General features: G+C 43.4%; 2 protein-coding genes across 2 annotated transcripts in view; both read left to right on the top strand.

The window, feature by feature from the left end:
* The window catches only part of LOC146975212 (protein NLRC3-like), a 347,620-nt gene that overhangs the window by 309,320 nt on the left and 13,641 nt on the right, over positions 1-24,659 (top strand). The window lies entirely within an intron of this gene.
* Positions 935-7,448, top strand: LOC146975227 (intraflagellar transport protein 20 homolog). The gene is made up of 4 exons (XM_085794371.1): positions 935-1,076; positions 1,235-1,320; positions 3,932-4,035; positions 6,872-7,448. The coding sequence occupies exons 1-4, from the start codon at positions 950-952 to the stop codon at positions 6,951-6,953; spliced, it is 399 nt and encodes a 132-aa protein (XP_085650497.1). The 5' UTR covers positions 935-949; the 3' UTR covers positions 6,954-7,448.

A 24,659-nucleotide genomic window follows, 5' to 3' on the forward strand; every position in this document is an offset into this window, starting at 1 on the left:
GTGGCTATTAAACACAGGGAGAAACTTGGTTTAAATACAGATAGTTACTAGTAACGTGGCTATTAAACACAGGGAGAAACTTGGTTTAAATACAGATAGTTACTAGTAACGTGGCTATCAAACACAGGGAGAAACTTATTGGTTTAAATACAGATAGTTACTAGTAACGTGGCTATTAAACACAGGGAGAAACTTGGTTTAAATACAGATAGTAATATAACTAGTAACGTGGCTATTAAACACAGGGAGAAACTTGGTTTAAATACAGATAGTTACTAGTAACGTGGCTATTAAACACAGGGAGAAACTTGGTTTAAATACAGATAGTTGCTAGTAACATGGTTAAACACAGGGAGAAACTTGGTTTAAATACAGATAGTAACTAGTAACGTGGCTATCAAACACAGGGAGTAACTTGGTTTAAATACAGATAGTTACTAGTAACGCGGCTATCAAACACAGGGAGAAACTTGGTTTAAATACAGATAGTTACTAGTAACGCGGCTATTAAACACAGGGAGTAACTTGGTTTAAATACAGATAGTTACTAGTAACGCGGCTATCAAACACAGGGAGAAACTTGGTTTAAATACAGATAGTTACTAGTAACGCGGCTATTAAACACAGGGAGAAACTTGGTTTAAATACAGATAGTTACTAGTAACGCGGCTATCAAACACAGGGAGTAACGTGGCGCTGCAGCTGCAGGTGTGTCCGGCCCATGGTCCGGCCATTCAATAAAGTTTCATGATTCAAAACACAGCTCAGCCTTATCACACAGGGGCAGACGTGTCCCCATGGTAACCACACACACACACACACACACACAGCTGTAGATGATGTAATGTAATCTGAGTCATGTGACCTTCAGACTGCTGTGTTGTGCTGTGCTGTAGGTGTGCTCTGACCTCTGACCCCTTGCGTCTCCGTGGTAACAGGGGCTGCAGCCATGGCTACGGAGCCGCTAGCGGAGGCAGGCTTTTACTTTGACGAGCTGAACAAGCTGAGGGTGCTGCAGCCGGACGTCAGCCAGAAGACCACGGAGCTGAAGGAGGAGTGCAAAGACTTCGTGGACAGTGAGTGTGTGAACGGGAGGTCGTGATGAGGTCATGATGAGGTTGTGATGTCATGAGGTTGTGAGGTCATGAGGTCGTGATGTTGTGAGGTCATGAGGTCATGATGAGGTTGTGATGTCATGAGGTTGTGAGGTCACGTGGTCGTGTTGTTTCCACAGAGATCGGTCAGTTCCAGAAGATCGTGGGCGGTCTGATCGAGCTGGTGGACGAGCTGGCCAAGGAGGCGGAGACGGAGAAGATGAAGGTCAGTAGCCATGTTTCCATCCAAAGTGATTCGAATTACTGGGCAATGCGCATTAAAAGAAATTCGAATCATGTGTGTTTCCATCTACGGACTTTGCATCCCCCCCACCCCCCCGGACGGACGGACTGACGGTCTGATTTGAACACATTAGCGCGATTTAGCGCATATGTTTATTACCGTCATAACGCGACCTGTGTGTGTGTGTATGTGTGTGTGTGTGTGAGAGCAGGCTGTTCTCATGAGAGAGAGAGAGAGAGAGAGAGAGAGAGAGTTGCGCCGCCCCAGACTTTATTAATGATAAACGCTGGATTCGCTGGTTGATAAGTTTGGTTTTTACTGAGGAGGAACTATGAAGAACTGTGCAGTAGGCCTAATCACATATGAAGGTGTGTGGGGGCTTTTATTTTGCCGTGGCGATGCGCCACAATTAATTAATTGTTGTGTGACAGCGGAAACCCTGATGTTGTCTTGTGAGTGAACTGCAACACGGGAGTAGACGGGGTGAAAGTGGCTACGTCACTTGATTCGCATACAGCTGTTTCCATCCCATTCGAATCAACCAAAACCCGGCCATAGCGAGCGTATTTCATTTTGTGCGAATCAGAGGATTTTAATGCGAATCACGGCGTTTCCATCATCATTTTCCGATGCGATACATCTCGATCTATCTAAACAGCTGATGGAAACGCACCTAGTGTTTCCTGTTTCCTGTTCTGTCCAGTTTAATAAGTAAGGGATAATGTATAGTTCGGAGGTTGTTATGGAGAAATAAACCCCATTTAGAACCAGGTTCCATACAACCTGTCGGGGTTTATTTCTCCATAACAACCGACCAACTATACATTATCCCGCTTAGAACACGGCCTACAACTAAATCATTCAATAATGTAACACAAAATAATGATAAAAAGAGATTTTATTCATGTAAAATTAGACCGTTGCTCGGGACGCCGCTCTGACCAGCGCAGCACAGAAAAGAGAAAGTATGCAGGATATTTACTTTATGTTTCATTTTTACCGTCATTAAATAGCTTCGGACTAATAGTGATGTTAGATAAACGACTTGTAACCTGTTACAGGGAGAGTGGAGGCTCCTAAGTTATTTCCACATCGTGGCTGAAAAGTAAACTTGCATCAGAACTTCTGACCGTGTCACAGCTCCTCTCCTCTCTGTAGCTCCGCGACACAAACGCATCCCATAATCTCTTGTTTATGACAGGTACGACTACACAAAATACACGTAACGTGTATGGTAATCTATCGATCCACTGATTGATTATCAAAGGCTTCAAATGCACGAACGGGAGGAGGCTCAGTGAAACAGACTCTGCATGTCCGGTCACGGCCGCTGTTTTGTGTAGTCCTATCTGTCATAAACAAGAGATTATGGGGTGCGTTTGTGTCGCGGAGCTACAGAGAGGAGAGGAGCTGTGACACGGTCAGAGGTTCTGATGCAAGTTTACTTTTCAGCCACGATGTGGAAATAAGGAGCCTCCACTCTCCCTGTAACAGGTTACAAGTCGTTTATCTAACATCACTATTAGTCCCAAGCTATTTAATGACGGTAAAAATGAAACATAAAGTAAATATCCTGCATAGTTTCTCTTTTCTGTGCTGCGCTGGTCAGAGCGGCGTCCCGAGCAACGGTCTAATTTTACATGAATAAAATCTCTTTTTATCATTATTTTGTGTTACATTATTGAATGATTTAGTTGTAGGCCGTGTTCTAAGCGGGATAATGTAGAGTTGTAGGTTGTTATGGAGAAATAAACCCCGACAGGTTGTATGGAACCTGGTTCTAAATGGGGTTTATTTCTCCGTAACAACCGACCAACTATACATTATCCCTTACGTAATAAATATTTAATGTTTAAATTCGATTTCGAATTGTGTGGCCCTTCACTCACTTTATCGGAGTCAGTGTGGCCCACTGGAAAAAATAATTGCCCACCCCTGGTGTAGATAGTAAACCACATGACAGTGACTCAGGGAAGGATTCACACTGAGACACAGCGACTGTCACATGTCCGCTCCGGTCCGGTCCAGACCGGTCTACTCTGCTGTAGGGCTGTCACTTTTCAGAAAAATTAGGTTCGAACGAATATCAAATGACCCGTAATTCGTTCGGATAAATTCGAATACCCAATACACACACAATTGCGGTGTTTTATTTTGAAAATTGTTTTAATTTTGAAAATTGACCAAATTCTCTCGTTGTTTCATGTTTGACTTCCTGCCGTGCTTGACGCGATCGCTCGCGGCTCGCACACAAAATAGACCAGACGCCGAAACGATCGCTGCAGGGCGCGAGCCGGCCGCGGAGTTGCATGCCGCGACACGACACCAGCAGTAAATATGGACGCCGAAAGGAAACCGGCTCCACTTCTCGGCATCTCCGCATCCGTTGTGTCCCTGGCGCTATGCAGGCAGTGCAGCCCACATTTTGAGCACTTCATTACCGCTCGAATATGAACTTTTCACCCGAACTTCGAACGAATATTCGAATGTTGAATAAAAAGTGACAGCCCTACTCCGGTCCGGTCTGGTCCGGTCCAGTCTGCTCTGCTCCGGTCCAGTCCGGTCTGATCCTCAGTGTGTCCTCGTCCTTCAGGCCATCGGAGCCAGGAACCTGCTGAAGTCTGTGGCCAAGCAGAGGGAGGCTCAGCAGCAGCAGCTGCAGGCGCTCATCGCCGAGAAGAAGATGCAGCTCGAGAGGTAAAACACACACACACACAGCAGAGTTCACACACTCCGGGAAAACCTGTTTTACAGTCATGGAAAATGGGGGGGGGGTGAAATGTCCTGGAAAACTCTTGATCACATGGTGACGTCGGCTCCCAGAGCTCTGTTTGACTCCTGCAGACACCACTAAGGATTTCTACTCCAAAGGAAACTGTTGAGTTGTTGAGTGTTTGAGTGTTGCAGCGGTCGTCTCCTCTGCTGAGGGACAGATAGAGGAGCAGCTCAGAGCTGGAGGGGCCTGGTGTTAAACACAAAAACAACATGTTTGTGTGTTGTTATATGATAAATTAGTCATCATTTAATCATTTCTAATCATGTAAAAGATCTTTTAATCAGACTTCTGGGGCTAAAAGTTAAATCCCACATATATGGAAGTTGATCTTCAGAGCTCTGACACAGAAGCTTCTACAACTCAAACACTGAACTACAACCAAACTAAAACTAAACTGAAATAATAATCAATATTAATAATAAAAGTGAATAAATCTAAAAGCTGATGAACGTGTGTTGGTAGGGAGGTTAAGCGACTTTTGACTTCAAGTCATGATGCAAAGCTCCTTTTTGGGATGTTAGTACCTTAGGGTCATACAAATTAATCTATACAAAGACACAAGTGAGATCACACTTTGTATCCAAAATAAACACGTAAACACACTTTTTTTTTTTAAATGGCCGCCGACCATACATGAGAGGCCCATATCTTTGCTTTGTTGTAGCTATAATAACTAATTTGGTGTCAAAGTGTACATTTTGGGGGTCAAGGAATCCAATAAAATAGGTTCCAAGACTAAAAAACAATGATGTTCTCCTAACCATGACAATTGGAGCTAAGAAAACAACTAAAAATACATTCCATTTTGAATGTCCACTATAAACTACTATATTTACTTTACTTTATTTGTTTATTTAGTCGGGACAATGCATATTAATGGACAGTGAGTGCTAGAGTAGCCACAGTAAATACACCGGATTTAGCACATGTGCTAAATTACATCCGTAGTCCCCAAAACAATACAACAAATTAACATGAAAAGTCCAAAAAGACAGAACTACAATGCCTTCAGCTCCTGGATGTTATCTACAGCTTATTTGTAACATGATTGCAATATTTCAGGATTGTTTGTCAGTTTGAATGATAAAAACAGGGATCTAATGTTTTTCAATCTGTAGTGCGGACTCACATAGGAAGCATAAAGTCCAGTCACGACATTCCATTATGGCTAATTTGAAATAAGAAATAAATAAGAAATAAAGATGCTGTAACATCATGAGATAGATAATTCTTCATTCTAAATGGAATGTGTTTTTGGCATGCATTTTTCATCTTAGCTCCAACTGTCATGGTAAGGAGAACATCATTGTTTTTTTAGTCTTGGAACCTATTTTATTGGATTCCTTGACCCCAAAAATGTACAGTTTGTCACCAAATTAGTTATTATAGCTACAACAGAAGCAAAGATATGGGCCTTTCAAGTATAGTCGGCGGCCATTTACAAAAAAAAAACACGTGTTTATTTTGGATACAAAGTGTTGTCTTAGGTTTGGTCTTTCGTCCACACGTAACCGCGGTCGTCGGCTCCTGAAACCGGAGTTGAACTTTTTCTAAAACTCTGGTTTCAGCTTCATGTGTGGACAGGAAAACCGGACATTTTTCATAAAGCCCCGCCCCCCACTAGTTACTGTTGCTAGCACGTCAAGCTTCTCAACGCTGACCATGCGCCGACCGCTCAGACGCTGCTGTGAATATCAATAATCACTAAACATGTGGACACTAATACAAAACCGCGTGGCCACCATATGTAAACATAATGTTGATATGGAGTAAACAGGCTTTTATCAAGTTGTAAATTGCGGTCACTTCCCCACTGCTTTTCTTCCTCCATCCTTACATTTGTTTTGTTTTAAATTATCGTTACGATGTGTGTATCTGTGTATTTTCGTATCTGTCATAAACAAGAGATGACGGGCGGGGTGTGTTAGTAGCGAGGACTCGTCTCGCGGTGCCGGTCAGTTTGAGCCTCCACTCTCTCTGTGCAAGTTACAGCTGCTTTCCTGTTCGGAGCGATGTCGCCACCTACTGCTTTGGAATGCACATGACATAGTTTGAGACGGATTTGCGGTTTCATGTGGGACGGAGTTATTTTTTATCACATCGGTGGAGTGGACGCAAATCTTTTTTTAACCGTGGTCCATAAAAGTTCGGTTTCAAAAATACCCGTGTTGGTGTGGACTAGGCCTTAGTTGTAGGTCTTAGGATAGATTTATTTGTATTTACTTCCATGCCAAAGGGGAGCTTTGCATCACGACTGGAAGTCAAAGGCCTATTCTTTGGGCTTAACCTCCTGCCAGGGTTCCTACGCAAGTATGGAAAGTATGGAAAAGTATGGAATTTGATTTTATACATTTCCAGGTCTGGAAAAGTATGGAAAATGGAAATTATTGTATGGAAATATATTTAGTTTTATTTAGTTATCTGGTTTGGTCTTATCTGAAGTTATCTGGGTTAATTATTTTTGTATGCGCTATTGTACCTATAGCCTATAGTACCTAAATTATTTGGTATGGCATACACATTCAGAATAATGAAAACAAATGATTAATTGCATGATTTTTTTTTATATAATGCACAACTATTTACTCAAATATCACAAATTATTTGAATTTTTTTTACTGAGAAGTCTGGAAATTAGGGTCTGGAAAAAGTGTGGAATTTGGAAATTTCAAATGTGTAGGAACCCTGTCCTGCCGTCAGCTCTGCTCTGATTGGCCGGCGACCCTGCTGACATCACGACCTTCCCCGTGTCCTCAGGTATCGGATCGAGTACGAAGCTTTGTCCAAAGTGGAGTCGGAGCAGAACGAGTTCATCGACCAGTTCATCCTGCAGAAGTGACGACCGACCGGTCGCCATGGGACCGGTCGCCATGTGACCGGCGGCCTGTTCCCTGAGTGCCTGTCCTGTTCCCACCTCGCAGGATTTCTCTGCTGCACCGGGTTCGATTCCCGAGCTCCGCCTCCTCTCGTCGGACGGCGGAGGACTCACACCTGGATTTACCTGAACGCTGAGTTTTCTTCTTCACACCAAATACCTGAACAAGAAGAAGAAGACGACGGAGCTGTTTCTACAGAGGAATATTATTATTTATACTATTTATACTGAAGAATGACTGTAGATCTAGTTTTACTACTTTTGTATCAATTGAAATACTGCATGTGCATGAACGTGTAAATACTTTTTAAATGAACTTCCTGGTTTGATCTGTTGTTGTTGTTGTTGTTGTTGTTGTTGTTGTTGTTGTGTTGCTGCAGCTGTCTGCTGTGGCTCATTGTCTGATGTATTCATCACAGGACTAATTACCGTTGTACTTGAATAAATACTCTAAGCTGACACCGTGCCGCTGCGTCGTGTTTCACTAACTCATGAGTTTAGTTTAGTTTAGTTTATTAGTTTAATACGGGACAATGTGCAATTACATTAATCATTTAAAGGAAAAAAATGAGAAAATGGTTGCACCAGATTTAGCTCCCAGCTAATTTCCATCTGTAGTCCCTACACATGAAGTCACAGAGTCACATCAACATTTATTGATACGTCTGTGATCAGATACAATACAATACAAAACAATACAATACAATACAATACAATGTGCTAATTCCTACTGGTAACTTTTTGCTGGAGGATGTTTTGTTTTTAAATCTTAACTGTCCCTTTCTTTATTATTTTCATTAAAGCAGAAGTAAGTGGTCCGGTCGTTTTCGCTAATGCTGCGTTCCAGGCCGGCTTTTGAAACCGTAAATTACAGCTTCAAGTCACAACTTATGACTTTGTAGCGTTCCAGGCAACCCACTCGTGTTTTTCCGACCTGTTTTACCGGTGAAAGTCACTATAACGGCCACTCGTAACTTCCGACCCGTGAACTCGTACCAGATTGAACTGGTACCACTTCACGGTCGGAAAAATACGAGTCTACGAGTTTCCTTGAACGCACCATAACAGTCCTCGTCCCTACGTCACCACATTCACGGCGTCCCTTGGCTGCACACACAGCCCTGCATGCCGTTCTCTCTCCTCATTGGATAAAGGTTGTAGGATACAAGGAAAGTTTTCTCCTGGGCTCAGAGCAGAGCAGAGTGACTGACAGACCCGTGTTTCAGACCAAACACTCTATGTAAGTGATTGCTGTCGGAAGATACAACTATTTAAGACTTATATTAACACAAATATATCACTTACTTCTGCTTTAAGTTACATAATGAGCAGTCTTGAAGAAGAAAACTAAAATGCAGTTTGTAATATTGATTATTCATTTTATTTACGAGTCAAAAAATTTGACACATTTGCGTCGATACAAGCGATATTGGTTTAACATTTAGATTTTGGTTTAACATTTGGACTCAAGTTTTATATTTATAAAGTACAGGCCAAAAGTTTGGACACACTCAATGCATTTCCTTTATTTTCATGACTATTTTACATTGTAGATTCTCAGTGAAATTCCACTAATGAACCTGACAAGGCTGTCAACCTGTGAAGTGAAAACCATGTTCAGGTCAGGTTCACCTCTTGAAGCTCATCAAGAGAAGCCAAGAGTGTGCAAAGCAGTAATCAGAGCAAAGGGGGGCTACTCTGAAGAAACTAGAACTGGTGGGGGCAGAGATAGAGGAGGAGGAGGAAGAAGGAGAGGAGGAAGAAAAGAAGAAAGAGAAGACAAAGAAGAAAAGACATGTTTTTACTTATTTCACACTTTTTTTGTTAATTCCACATGTGTTCATTCATAGTTTTGGTGCCTTCAGTGAGAATAAAGGAAACACATTGAATGAGAAGGTGTGTCAGAACTTTTGGCCTGTACTGTATATTTCAGTTCACAAATATTGTTGTAAATGTGTTAAAAAGTTGTGTTTTTTCTTAAAAAAAAAAAAAAAGTTTTCTAAACACAAGCCACTTTTTTCTTTTAAGCCTGCATTGGAATAAATGCTTTTTATAAGCCAGAGGGGGGGTCGTAAAGTTGGATAGATAGACAGACAGACAGACAGATAGACAGACAGATAGATAGACAGATAGATAGATAGATAGATAGATAGATAGACAGATAGATAGATAGATAGATAGATAGATAGATAGATAGATAGATAGATAGATAGATAGATAGATAGATAGATAGATAGATTTTTATTAATCCCGAAGGAAATTCAGGTGTGGTCAACTGCTCTCACAGAATCAGCCACACACACATACAATAAAAACAAATTATACATTATAACTGGAGGTAAAACCGGCTTGAGGACAAAAACAAAAACACACACAACAGCAAAAACAAAAAGGACAGAAGTGTTCCAGTAGGTTCTGCCAGGTTCCACATCTTTTACCTCCAGCGTTAAAAAAAAACAACCTCATGCACACTACGCACAGAGACGCTTGATAACAAGTAGCTACCATACAAAACAAACAAACAAACAAAAAAAAAAAAAAACAAGGACGGGACGGGACGCCCACCGGAAGTGGGCTACAGGAATAACAACCCCCCCCCCCGCCACCACTTGAAGTTAAATTTCACTTTGACCCAGCGGTTGTGTCGCAGTTGATTTCTTCGTGTGACGGTACAGTAAGGAACAGTTTTTTTTAATGTTTTCCTTGTCACCGTCTGTCATTACCAGAGTTTAACTTGTGGTTGTGTTGTTGTTGTGTTATTACAATGTTACTGTAGCTGAGTCAGAGCTGCAGCTGTAAAGTCTGGACCGACAGAACCGAGTCCTCCATTGAACAGCGCCCACAAACATGGCGGACACGGTTCTGACTGTCGGTCCAGACTTGACAGCTGCAGCTCTGACTCAGCTACAGTAACATCATAATAACACAACAACAAGTTGGTTACATGCTGTCACTTCGACATCCCACCATTCCGACATAGACCTACCGCTATTCCGACATGCGTACTTCCCCTCTGCGTCATTACGCAGCAGAGCGCAGACAGGACTAGTCTGCCTGTCTAGCCTCTCTCTGCTCTTTTTACTAAACTTAAAGCAGAAGTAAGTGATATATTTGTGTTAATCTAAGTCTTAAATAGTTCTATCTTCCGACAGCAATCACTTCTATAGAGTGTTTGGACTGAAACACGGGTCTGTCAGTCACTCTGCTCTGCTCTGAGCCCAGGAGAAAACATTTATCGTATCCTACAGTTTTTATCCAATGAGGAGAGAGAACGGCATGCAGGGCTGTGTGTGCAGCCAAGGAACGCCGTGAATGTGGTGACGTAAGGACGAGGGCTGTTATGGTGCGTTCAAGGAAACTCCTATTTTTCCGATTGTTGGTACCAGTTCGATCTGGTACGAGTTCACCGGTCAGAAGTTACGAGTGGCCGTTATAGTGACTTTCACAGGTAAAACAGGTCGGAGAAACACGAGTGGGTTGCCTGGAACGCTACAAAGTCGTAAGTTGTGACTTGAAGCTGTAATTTACGATTTCAAAAGCCTGCCTGGAACGCAGCATTAGCCAAAACGACCGGACCACTTCCTTCTGCTTTAACCAACTCCTTTCTTCATTTTCTAAACCCAACCAGTGCAAAATCTTTTTGGGGAAAAAATACGCTATTATAGTCAGGGGCCAAAACTGATATTGTGACTTATTCTGTTTCACTGTTTATTTCACACCAGACCACAGCAACCAAACAGAACAAACTACAGACACCAACATACCAATACAACAACAGCACTGTTAGAAAACAACAACACCTGGTGTGAAAAGGGGATGGACGAAGCAGAGCATTTAAATTTCCATCCCCCACATAAAGACACCATCAAGACATACATAACAACAACAAAAAAAAAAAACAAGCGAGCAAACAAACAAACAAAAAGCATTGAAGTAGGAGCATTGCGAGCTCCCTCAACAGTCCTACATTTGTCCTATATTATTTATGTATTTATTTAATCAATTTAATTTAATTTAGTTTAACCACCACCGTCTTCCCTACTGTACACATCAAACATCTGCTGTTTAAACTTTCTTTTAAACTCACTCAGGCTTTTACTGTTTCTGATGTTTTCAGCCAAACTGTTCCACATAATTACTCCACAGACTGAGACACACATAGATTTAAGGGTTGTTCTTGTGAGCTGCTGTGCCAGTTTATGTTTACCCCGGAGGTCATAGTATCTCTTGGCACTTTCCCTTTCACAGAAGAGACCTTGTATAGTATCAGGTAATTGATTATGTTTGGCCATATAGGCAATTTGTACAGTTTTTAGTTTAATCAGGTCCAGGAATTTCAATGCTGCTGCCCTCAAGAACAAGTCATTTGTATGATCATTGTACTTTACATTACAAACATTACGAATAGCTCTTTTCTGTAGAATAATCAATGGGTGCAAATTAGTGTTGTATGTATTGCCCCAGACCTCCACACAGTAGTTCAGATAAGGAAAAACAAAAGCATAATATAGTGAAAGTAAAGACTTATGATTTAGTATATACTTAAAGCAGATATCAGCTTCACGGCCGTTTCGGCTAATGCTGCGTTCAAGGCAGGCTTTTGAAACCGTAAGTTACAGCTTCAAGTCACAACTACGACTTGGTAGCGTTCCAGGTAACCCGTAGCTCGTGTTTTTACCGTCCTGTTGTCTGTGAAAGTTCCCTATAACGGCCACTCGTAACTTCCGACCCGTGAACTCGTACCAGATCGAACTGGTATGACTTCACAGGAAGGAAAAACACAAAGTACGAGTTTCCTTGAACGCACCATGAGTTAGCAGCCCCCGCCCTTGTCAGGCATCAATTGGTCCTCGTGCTACGTCACCACATTCACGCGCATCCCTTGGCTGCACACACAGCCCTTCATGCCGTTCTCTCCCCTCATTGGATAACACTTGTATCCCACAAGGAAAATTTTCTCCTCGGGTTACAGCAGAGCAGAGTGACGGAGAGACTCGTGTTTAGGCTGAAATACTTCATGTAAGTGATTGCTGACGGAAAATAGGACTATTTAGGACTTATATTAACAAAAACATTCCACTGATATCTGCTTTAACTCTTCGGATGATATGCGGACACCTCAGGGTACAAGCTGACAACCTATCCAGTGTCAATAATTGACCCCTCAACATGTATTCTAGCCAGGTTGTCAGCTTAGGAAATGATTTTTTTTGTTCATTTCATGACTGTTTTCTAAAGGTGGTAAAATCGGATTTTTTTCCCCCAAAGTGCTTCCTTATTCTTTGAACCTCCTCTTGTTATTTTGAGAAAATTTGCAATATAATCCAATTCATATGCAAACATGATCTTTAGAAAACAATAATCAATATACCAAAGGAGTATTGCACTGTAGGGGGCGCTGTTTGTCAGCACAGCTGTCGAATGAGGCAACAGTGAAGATGATCACAGCAGGTGCCAACAGTCTCAACAGGGTAATGTATTTCAGATAATTTGTCTAATTGTCTACAAACAAAACCACCTACTGCTACTGTAATGGAGGGTCCCGTGTGCACTCGGCAACACTACTTCTATCACCAAATGTTGTCAGAAAAAGGTATAGGCAACGCTTTTTCCCACCTAACTAAACTTAAAAGCTAAGCTAATGTACTTTCATATAAATGTGAATGAGTGTGTACTGGGGATATATGTTGACAATTAATACATTTTATGCACAGCCTACTCTACAGTCTGCTAGTTACAGTTAGGTCTACGATTTGAAAGATGGATCATTATTATTAATGCCATTTAGATGGTGGTCATGGCCCTATAGTAACGGTGTGTTCCAGGCACCCCGTAACTTGTGTTTTTCTGACCCGTTCCTATGGTTGCCCGTTGGAACATACAGTCAAACTCGTAACTTCTTACCTGTGAACTCGTACTAGATTGATGTACTCCAGTTTACCAGTTGTAGCTCGTAACTTGCCTGACTTGCCCAATAGGAGCCATGCAGCCTGGATGGCTCCTATTGGTCAATTTCTCTCTCGTACCCTCCATCCAATCCCCTCGACTCCCCAGCTCCTCATCGTCCTCGTCCCCACCCCCTCCGCTTAGAAACTACAAGTGGTTTGTAACCGCCCTGAGCTGCTCAGCCACAGACGCATGAACCCATGAATTCAGCGCCTGCTGCCCCCCACCCCCGGCCGGTCTGCTGCTGAAAGCCCACTAGGATTCAGAGAAGAACAGTACAGAAGCACAGAATGTGTCTCCGCCGTTATTACCGGTACCGGTGCCGCGTCGAGTCTCCCTGATCCTCCCCCCGACACACAGCCGCTTCCAGGCGCAGCTGCAGCCTGAGCGGGGTCGCTCTGCACACAGCACGACCAGTCTCCCTCCAGCTCTGGAGCTGCTAATGGCAGCGACGCTAGTACACCAGTTAGGCTACCGGTAATTACGGGGACGACGGCAACTGGCTCCACCGACATTACCAGTAGCTGGTGCACGGTGGCGGCAACGGGACCGCAGGAACTGAAAGCTCCAGAGCTGGAGGGAGACTGGTCATGCCGGACGGCCCAGCACAGGGTACTGTGTGTTGGGGAGAGAAGCAGGAAGACTCGGGTCTGGAGCTCAGCGGAGCCGCGGTGTGCTGTGTGCAGAGCGACCTCGCTCAGGCTGCAGCGACGGAGCTCATACAGAGTTCATGTTGAACAGATAGTCACAACTTCCAAAATAAAACCAAAGATTGTGAATCCGACATTTTACTCTGCATTCAAACCTGGCGCTGTGTTTGGTTTCTGCTGGCAGGCTTGTTGCTCTGCTCTGCTGAAGGGTTACATACTGTCATTCCGACATCCCACCGCTCCGACATCCCACCGCTTTGACATACCAACATTCTGACATACCGCTATTCTGACATGCAAACACCCCACCATTTCTACAAGGCTTTCCATATAAGGAAATGTGCATTACTCAACAAGTGACTCCCTTCTTTAAGGGTTGAATAAAAAGCTTTCAATATCAAGTTTTTGTCATAACATTTATTTAATAATGATACGTCTCACCCCAGGGTGTGTTCCAACTAACCCAGACGATGGGGTGAATTGTAACATCTCACTTCTTGTGTTTGAGACTCAACCAACTCAACTGTTTGTGTTAACAACTAACAGTCATTTAGTATTAAATGGAAATGTGGGACAATATATTGTCTCACATTTTGAATGCACTGGTTTAAAAGAGCTCCACGATTCAGGCAGAAATTACAAACATGTTCCAACCATCCCTGGTCTCCCCCACAATTTAATACTAAAAGATTAAACTATGGGTGTCAGTGGCAGCTGGAGAGTGTTTTTCTCTCTTTGAATTTCCAGTGTGAGTGAAATGACTGAATGTTGTGATAGTGGAGCTGTGAGGTGAAATAAGTCTTGGCCCAGTTGTTGTGTGTGTAATAATCAGCTGTAGCTTGTTTGATCCAGTGGTTTTCTACAGGGACGCTGTCCACACAGAGACTGTGTCACATCAACTCAGTGGATCTCAGTCCTTGTGTGTCAGTGGATGGAAACAGTGGTCCATGGATCATGTTGCTGGGCTGCAGCTTCATGACGCCATCTAGTGGACTGATAGTAGAAGTACAGCAGCTGATGGCAGCTTCCTCTTCCTCACTGCTGTGTGACTGCATTCAGCTGACACTGATATGAAGCAGAGAAGAAGAGCCAATCAGTGGAGGAGCAGCTGGAGACATGATGGACATGTGAGCTGCTGTGCAGATGAATGATGTGTGTTTCCTCTGCAGGTGAAGCTACAAAGTGTGTGTGAGCTGATGTGGATGTGAGCTCAGCAGCATGGATCAGTGTGAGGACAGAGAGGAGGGAGCCCCTCCCTCTAAAACCAAGAGCCAGACCAGAGGTCAAAGGTCAGAGTTTAAAACAGTCAGAAAGACTTTTCTCTCTAAAAGTCAGTTGTTGTGTTTATTAAAAGGTTGAAGATATTTTTCATCAGTTTTTCTCCAACTTGCACATTAATCAGTTGTGTTGTTGTTTCAGGATCCAGCAGCAGAGACCAGACTCTCCTGAACCCAGCTGTCTGTCTTTAAAGAGTGATGACTCAAAGAAGGGGCTCATTGACTTTAAAGGAGGACATGGATCAGCTGATCAGATGTAAGAGACAAAACTACATTTCAACGTTTTTGAGTTTCTGTGGAATGATCTTCCTGTGGAATCACATTTCAATGATTCTCATTTAAATCTGAGTTATAACTCAGACACACATTGTCCATGTAGCTAAAGTTAAAAAAGATACTTTATTAATCCTTTGCAGGAAATTACATTGTTACCACAGCAGACCACACACACACATCATACACAGAGTTTGAAAGTAGGACATGATGGTAATCCCTAATACTTGAAAGGTCTTATGCACACGGGATTGACCCCAGGTGGCCCCCACCAATAAGGAGTTGGGACACATCTTCAGTTGTATTCCCCGGCGTCATTGGGTGTTTTGGCCTTTTACTCACAATAGGGCTGCCACAAACGATTATTTTGATAGTCGACTAGTCACCGACTATTTTTTTCGATTAGTCGACTAATCGGATCATGCGTAAATTGAATGTAAAACATACAGCTTATCGCACCAGCATGCAGCTGCTCTTATATACCATCATTAGCTTTCAGCTTGAAGTGTTTAAGGTATATGCTAACTAAAAATAAAGACAATTAAGATGATAGTTCATTAAACTTTTAATGAAATATGCAATTTTAACTGTAGCATAAAGTACAAACAGCTGAGTAAAATAAGGATAAGGCACTGGCCTAAACAACACCAAAATAAATACTTGAAGGTTTTTTGTCTTTCCTTCATTTGTCTCTGGCATTAAACATAGCTACATTTAAATAAAATGAGGTGGACACCTGAAACTAAGGAATTATTCACAATAATAAAGTTTTGGTAGGCCTATCAATCAAATATAACTTGTGCTCATTGTAAATAATAGGAGTCGTTCTGTTAAAAAAAAATCAATAGTTTATAAGACAATCGTCTTGTCTGAAAATTTTTTTTGCTGTCACAGAAGGAGAAACATAGAAAGACTCCACCAGAAAGTTCTGTGTGAAACTGTCAAATGAAAACAAGTGAAACTGAGCTGCAGCTCAAACTCTGCAAGGTGTGGACTGTGATGAGAAGCTACCGGAAAATATTGACGTAGATTTACACCGGGAGAGAAGACTTCCTCGTTAAGATGAGCGCCGCTCATTACGTGACCAGGACGCTGTGACCAGACGCGGTAACGTTCTAGTTCTCCAACACCGAGTCTCAAAGTCCGCGATTTTATTTTTAAATGACGAACGGCTGTTTTTCAGTCCGTGATTTAAAACGGTGGAGCGGCGGTACCGCTCCTAGTAGCGCTTCTCATTTAAAATGACAGAGAGAGAGAGAGAGAGAGAGAGAGAGAGAGAGGGAGAGAGAGAGAGAGGGAGAGAGAGAGAGAGAGAGAGAGAGAGAGAGGGAGGGAGAGAGAGGGAGAGGAGCGGTGGCTGCTGCGGCGGCGGGGGGGCGGGCGGGGGGTTACACCGGTGCCGCTTGATGAGGGACAAGACAGGTAGAGAGAGAAAAGAGAGAGACCACCTGTAAACTCACCTTGAGTGAGTGAGTGCACGTGTGTATGTGTGGTGCGCGGCTGCAACGGTGGGTGCGTGTGTGGAAGGTGCCCCAGCAGTTTTGAGAGAAAAACAAAGTTTAAAAAAAAGAAAAGAAACGACGCATCGACTATTAAATTAGTTGTTGACGATTTTAATAGTCGACGTAGTCGTGACTAGTCGACTAATCGTGGCAGCCCTAACTCACAATACACCCTCTGCTAGCTTCTTGGAGCCCACCTGGGGTCTTTCCTCCTTATCCATAGCCACAGCTGCAGCGCTTAGCAGTCTCTGATGTTTCCCCATACTTGCCAACACTCCTGATTTACGCAGGCGACTCCCGATTTTTAACCCTATTTCCCACGATGCTTCCTGTCAGTAATTTCTCCCGCTAATCTCAGTGAAGGAAACAAGTGAGATTGTGAGGGATATTTGTTGCAGTATCTGGCAACCCTGGCCTGCCTGCACATGCCTGCAGTGACCGGTTGCCTGCCCCGCTGTCGATGTCGGCACGAGCGGACCAAGCGGACGTGGCGGCGCGCATTCGGTTTCGTTTTTTTTTCATCCCCCCCGCCTCCGTGCATGTCCGTGGTGCACCGCTCCACAGACATGCCCCTCCGCATAGCAGAGGAAACGGGCCCTTGAATGGCTGGTCCAGACCCTAGATTTGTTTTTGCCCACCAGCCACTGCTCCCCACTAGACCAGTTCTGAGTTCATTTTAAGCGTCACTCCAGCCATTCTTGCCTTCAGTCAGTACTAAATGTGCTCTTTTTTCTTTTTTTTTTTAGTCTGAAGCAAATGTTGTCTGTTCCCTTTTTCACCCCTTCTGACTTTACAGATATGCATCTTCCGGTACGCCTACAGGATCACCTTTGGTCAGCCTTCTGGTAGCCTACTCATTTCAACAATTAAAACTGCTAATTTTTTCATTGTCCTCAATGGTAAACAGAATCATTTATTGAGTGTCAAAGGAACAACAGTTTCAGAACAAGTTTCCTTCATCAAGTTTAAAATACAAGGCAAGAAATGACGACAATTTATAGGCTCACCTGACGAATGAACCCTGATACACCAATGAAAAAAATCTCCCTATTTTTCACAACCCAATGTTGGCAAGTATGTTTCCCTGATGTTATGGCGCAGAGCTTGGCCGCAGACCCCCAGCTCTTTGAGAAGACTGACAGTAGATATTGCAATGAAACCTCGACAGCCAACTTCTACTGGGCGGACTGTCGCTCTCCAGCCTCTCTGTTCAGCCTCTGCCTTCAGGTCTGAGTAGCGCAGCATCTTCCTCTTATAGGCCTCATCCGTGGCGTCCTCCCATGGTACTGTAATCTCAATGAAGTAGACAACACGCAAGATGTTGGAGTACCAGAGTACCATGTCTGGTCTTAGGGTGGAGGTTACTATTTGAGGAGGTATTGTGAGCTGTTGGCCGACATCCACGAGCATTTCCCAGTCCAGAGCGCCCTCCAACTGGCCATTCCTGGCTATTGCTGGAGTTCTTGGTTGATGTTCTCCTTCACGGACAAAGGATACTGACGGGACTGCTGGAAGTGTTCTGAGTGGAGTGGAGATGGTTGCTTTTCTTTTCACCTCAATAGATGCGGCCAGGGATTTTAGGACCTGATTATGCCTCCAGGTATATCTGCCCTGCGAGAGGCTCACTTTGCAGCCAGTGAGGATGTGCCTGAGTGTTGCTGGCGTCGCGCACAAGGGGCACGGTGGATCCTCGCCCCAACCACTGGTGGAGATTTGTGGGTGAGGGAAGAACGCCGTATGCAGCTCTAAGAAGGAAGCTGGTCCTACCTGCCTCCATTTACCGCAGATCCTTCCAGCTGATCTTCCTCTTCTCAACGCCTTCCCAATTCATCCACTGCCCCTGCCGCGCTTGTGAGACAGCCCTTGCGCATCTCACAGCCTCTTCTTGCTGCCGGACTTCTAGGACCACCAACTTATGCCGCTCCGCTGGTGTTGCCTTGCTCCACAGGGGTCTGTCCTTACTTAAGCCCAGACCTCCTTTTCCCTGCTGAACTTGGCCCACGATATCCGCATGCTGGAGTGCTGACTTAGCTTGTTGCAGTGCTTCTTTTGGAGTCCACTTCCAACTTGATGTTAGCTCTGGTGGAACAGTGTACCGGGACTCTGAGAGAGTCAGCTCCAGTCTTGCTTTCGAGCATTTAAACTCTTCCACAAGACTTGAGAGGGGAAGACTGAGAATACCATGTCCATATAGGCTAATGTTGCTCAGACACCTAGGGACGCCTAACTATTTCCTCACTTAGGCGCTGATTGTTCTTTCCATCTTCTGCACTGCTGTGATGGGAACGTCGATGAGAGTCAGTGGCCACATCAGTTGGGGAAGCGAGCCAAATTGGAGGCACCACAGCTTTAGTTTGCCAGGGAGCGTGGAGTGGTCGAGTTTCTTGAGGTCCCTGCCTACGTCCTGCTCGAGTTGTTTGACCTGGCCACCATCTTTGAGGCTTGCATCATAGCATCTTCCAAGGCTTTGGTTGGTATTGGTTCGTTGTTGATGAAGAATCTTAGGTCCAAGAGCTTGCTTTTGATGACGAAGATGCTCCTTGATTTGGATGGTTTGTACACAATAACAATAACAATAACAACACTGCACAACCCGTTAAAGAATGGATAAGTGAGTAAAAGTAGCACAGTCTAAAACAAGATTTAGAAGATTTAAAAAGGATTTAAAAAGAAGGGAGAGACACTATCACATGATTACAGGAGTTAAAAGAAGCCAATGGCACATGATTCCAGTAGATAGTTAAAAAGCCAAATGGCACATGATTACTGTGAGTTAAAAAGCCTAATGGCAGCTGTTAAAAAGGACTTGAGGTTCCTCTCAGTTTTACATTTAAGAGTGATAAGCCTGCTGCTGTGTGTGGTCAGTCTGAAGGCCTCAAGGGCATGGAGTGGGTGCCTGTTGTTCAGAGATGGGTAGTTAACGCGCTACATTTACTTGAGTAACTTTTTGGATCAATTGTACTTCAAAGAGTAGTTTCAATGTAGCATACTTGTTACTTTTACTTGAGTATATTTCTTCAGAAGAAGCGCTACTTTTACTCTGTTACATTGAGCTACATTCCGGTCGCTGCTGGACCTACTTACTTGTATTTCTTATCGATCCAATGTGCAAATTGTTTGTTTATGTTTTAATGGAGATACATACGAGCCTCTGTCACATGACTGCGTTTCACCAATCAGATGTAGCCACTCGCGACGTTTGACTCCGTGTAACCAATCAGACAGAGCCAGGCAGTCACATGACCGCACACAAAATCTCCGCAGTACACAGGACGGCCACTCCGCCTCAAATTTGAGAAACTGCGGCGAGTAAATGATTAGGATGACGTCAGCCCTGGTATGTCGTGGATAATGTCCGACGAGGTGAACACTGATCAGGGATTAATGGGCGACGTGGAGACGTGAACTGTCTGGCGCGAAACGTAACACACACACAGGGTCACACATAGACACACATACAAACACACACAAAGAGCTTATGGACAGTTCATAGATCTTTCATAGATAGGCCTATGTAAGTTATTGTGGCTTACTTTGTAAAAAATGTCGTTTAGGCTATTGTCTTAGTTGTTAAATGTTGTTCTTTGGCAATATCTGAATTTTTTCATTGCTATTATATTTTTGTGTATTTGATGAGGCCTACATTTACGCGCTGATCATTAAACAAACAAATCAGAGGTTACTCAGCAGTTACTCAGTACTTGAGTAGCTTTTTCACCAAGTACTTTCTACTCTTACTCAAGTAAATGTTTGAATGGCTACTTTTTGCTTTTACTTGAGTAACATTATTCTAAAGTAACTATACTCTTACTTGAGTACAATTTTTGGCTACTTTACCCATGTCTGCTGTTGTTATTCAGGGTGGAATTTAGTGTTGCACCGATACCATTTTTTGGCCCCCGATACCGATACCGATACCCGGCTGTGCAGTATCGGCCGATACCGATACCATACCGATACCACGCCGTTTGAAAAAAAAATATATATATATACAAGCTTTTTTTCTTCTAATACTAAAGAACTGCATACTCACTTGGATGTAAAATCATTGCTATCATGGCTTGGTCAGGAACTGCTTAAAAACCTTTGTGAAACAGGAAAAAAGACTAATACACAGTGAATCCAGAAGAACTTTTTTATTGCCTACCTGTTATGGGTGACAATAATTGAATATGCCAAAATAGTGCAATATCCATGTAACATGTAAAATCGTAGTGCAACAAAAAGTTAAATTAAATTAAAATAAGAAATAATATACATATGAGGTAGAGAGTGCATGGCATTAAGGCCTATCTGAGAACAAATCAGAATTGCAATAAGAAATTACTTCCTCCTGTAAGGTCTAGGCTGATGTGCACTCTAAGTGCAGCCAGGGAAAATAAATAAAATAAAATAAATAAAAGGTGTCCTATGACAACAAGTTACAACCCTAGTAGTCCTCTTAAGGATTCAAGTCTTTGGGGTTCAAGTTTAAGTACATTGGCAGGTTTTTCTTTAAGAAGATGAGTGTTTCGACTTTATCTCCTAACAGCCTATTCCTCTTCTCATCAAGTATGTTGGAAGCTGTGCTGAAAAGCCTCTCACTATCTACACTAGTGGAGGGAGCGCAGAGAAACCTGGCAGCAGTAGAAGCCAGGGAGGGGAACCGTTCTTTATTCTTTCCCCAGTACTCGAATGGGCTCTCCATGCGGTGGATGGTTTTCTCTGCCAGATATGTCTCTATCTGTACCTGTGTAGCTGTGCTACTAGTCCCACCTTGTTCAGCATCATACTCTTGCAGGACTTCCTCATACAGCCCCTTGAAGCAGCTCTTGCTACTTGTGTTGGACTCTGCTTCCATCCGTGGGGCCTTACTGGCTGGGTCTGCCGCCTCAGTCTGCAGTGATCTAGACTCCTCATTTTTCTCCACCTCTTTGGTCAGTGCACTCTTTGCAAGCTTGCTGCTTTCTGCACTTGTGAAGTATCTGCAGTAACATAGTAAACAGAATACATGTGTTGAATAAACAGCATATTTCCATAGTTCTTTGTGCTGGTGAGTGAGACATGGGCTAGTTTATCACATGAATGTGTATTAATAATATGCATTTGTAATAAAGCAAGGTGCAACATTTGGATATCAAAAATATTATATTCTGTGATTCTAATTCATATAATTCAAGAAGATTAGCCCACTCTAATCAGTTGTTGTGATTTGCAAGTGTCGCACACACAGTGACATCATTAACCAGTCACAGTACAGTCCACATGATACAGAGGCTAGCATAACATAGCTGTTAGCTCATATGCTATTGTATTTAGCGCTGCATTTACTTATACACTAACACAAAATGTTTAACTTTACACTTAACAGCACACAATTGGACATACCTGTCTTTGTAACGCGGGTCTAATACGGTTGCAACAGCGTACAGGGGCTCCTCCTCAACGGTCTGGAATCTTGTGTCCACAGCTGATAGAAGCGTTGCCTTCATAGTTTTTATCCCGCTGTCCTCCGTGGTCTCTTTGGCCAACAGTCGCTTCAGTACAACGACCGAGGGAATTACCTCTGAGGCGGTGGAGGTGGCGAAGCTGATCTGCTTGGTGATCTCCTCAAATGGAGCCAGGAGTGTGTTTACTTTCTCCAGCAAGGTCCAGTCGTTTGCGGTCAGGGTCGCTGGCAGCTGGTGGTTAGCCGCGTAGACTGAAATAGCACTTTTTTGCTCCAGCAGGCTTGCTGTCATATAGAATGTACTATTCCAGCGGGTTGGGACGTCTTGGATTAGTCGTTTGACTGGCATTCCCAGTCCCGTCTGGACGGTTTCCAGCCGTGATGTGGCCAGTGGGGAATGCTTAAAGTGCCCGATGATCTTTCTCCCATTCGCCAGCGCATCACCTACACTCCGCTGTGACAGCAATCCCTCATGGACCACTAGCTGGATCAAGTGGGAAAAACATCCCAAGCTCGACACCCCCAGGTCCCTCATCGCCTTCTTCATATTGCTGGCGTTATCACGAAGAATGGCATGGACCTTCAATAATAATAATAATAATAATACATTATAATTTTTTCAGTAAAAGACAAGTGAAAAAACAAGATAAAATGGCAAATTCTAGACAAGATAGGCTAACGTTACCTTTGACTTGGGGATGTTCCAGTTCAGCAGCATATTCTCTATTGCTCCTGCAATTGCTTCACCGGTGTGGGATCCTTTGAACTCATTTGCATGCAGCACCACGCTTTCCAGATTGAACGTTTCAATGTCCACCCAGTGAGCAGTTAAACTAAGCAGGGAAAGTGGGGAGACGTGGCTGCTCCAGATATCAGTAGAAAAGCTTATGGCCTCCACCTTCTCTAGCTTCCCTGAAACATGCTCCGTCACCTTCTTTTCGAGTGCAGGGACAGCCGTCTCTGTGATGTATTTGCGACTTGGGACCTTGTATTTTGGTACTGCGTGAGCCATAAAAAGCCGGAATCCCACGTTCTCAACAAATGAGAGGGGCAGGTTACAGAGCACAGTCATTTCAGTAATTTTCTCGGACATCTTTCTTGCTGCTTCACTCTTCTCGTCCCACTGCTCCTTCCTCTGAAGTGAATTGACCAGGGTTTGCTGCTGTGGTCCATCCCCCTTTCTCTTGCTCGCAGCTGCTGCCGCCTCAAACTCGTTGTGTTCGCTCACATGTTTTACCTTCAAATGTTTAATCAGGTTCGAGGTATTAAAACTGGCCGTTTTAGTTCCACCTCTCGCAAGTTTCTGACCGCAAACCTTGCATGTAGCTGTTGTACTCGCTGGAGTTTCTATGTTGAAATATTTCCAAATCGCCGACATTTTCTCTCCGGTGGCACGCTGGTTTGTTTTTCCTCAACATGAAAAAGCTGCCTCGCGGCTGTTGCCCTGCTCCCATTGGCCCGGAGTGGGGCCGGGCGGCCGGAGAGGGCCAATAGGGATAGCTGCTTGGCACGGCATGCACTGAACACGTGATCACACACACAGCAGTGAGTGCAGTGAGTGAAGGGAGAGAAGGACACAAGGCGCTGCGTTCAAAGTTTCATATTAGTATATAAATGGCATCGGCGCATTATTTGTTCTGTACTCGTCGATACCGATGCCAGCATTTTAGTGCGGTATCGGGGCCCCTCCCGATACTAGTATCGGTATCGGTGCAACACTAGTGGAATTTCCTCAACATCCTCACGCTGCCATCAGAGTCAGTTATACTATTTAAGATCATTTAAATTAATTATAAAAAAAATAGCAGTTAAAAACACAAGTAATTTTATATTTTTTGTTATTTCATATGGATGTAATTACTTTTAAACAGAACTGTGTATTGTTTACATAGCGGAACCAATGTTCGCAGGTATCAGTGGTGTCACGTTGTTTTGTTTTGACGCACTTTACCTTCACCATGCATGAGGTGAGCAGCGGGCAGTATAAGACCGGTATGAAAGAAGAAGAATAAGTGTCCTTAACTCCATTTAGTTAAGAAGGCCAATGAGTTCTTACAACATTTTGTTGCCATTTTATCGACATTCTTGGACAATTCCTCGGCTGATTGCAAGAGAAATAAATGGCTGTGACTTGAAGAACACCTTGTGTCATGATTGACTGAATGGGAGTTACAGTCCAACTGCAGTAAAGAGTGCAAATGTTAATATTCAGTGATGATTGGTATTTAATTATGGGATATAAACCACTATTAAATAGTTTGCTCAGACTGAAGATAGCAGCACTTGATGGAAATCAAGTGACATTTAGTTTTTTAGCAAAAACACAATGTTAAAAACAACATTCTGTTGAAAACCTAAAACTGTTGAACATGAGTTGTGTTGTTGTTTCAGGATCCAGCAGCAGAGACCAGACTCTCCTGAACCCAGCTGTCTGTCTTTAAAGAGCGACGACTCAAAGAGCTTCTTCATTGACTTTAAAGGAGGACGTGGATCAGCTGATCAGATGTAAGCTGTAACTGACAGTCAGACTCAGGTTATTGTAGAAAAGAACCAATTTGTACGACGTGTTGTTGGACCAGGTCTGAAACCAAAGT

This window comes from Trachurus japonicus, chromosome 13 (assembly GCF_045865225.1).
Source record: "Trachurus japonicus isolate A0001 chromosome 13, Traja_1.0".
Classification (NCBI taxonomy): domain Eukaryota; kingdom Metazoa; phylum Chordata; class Actinopteri; order Carangiformes; family Carangidae; genus Trachurus; species Trachurus japonicus.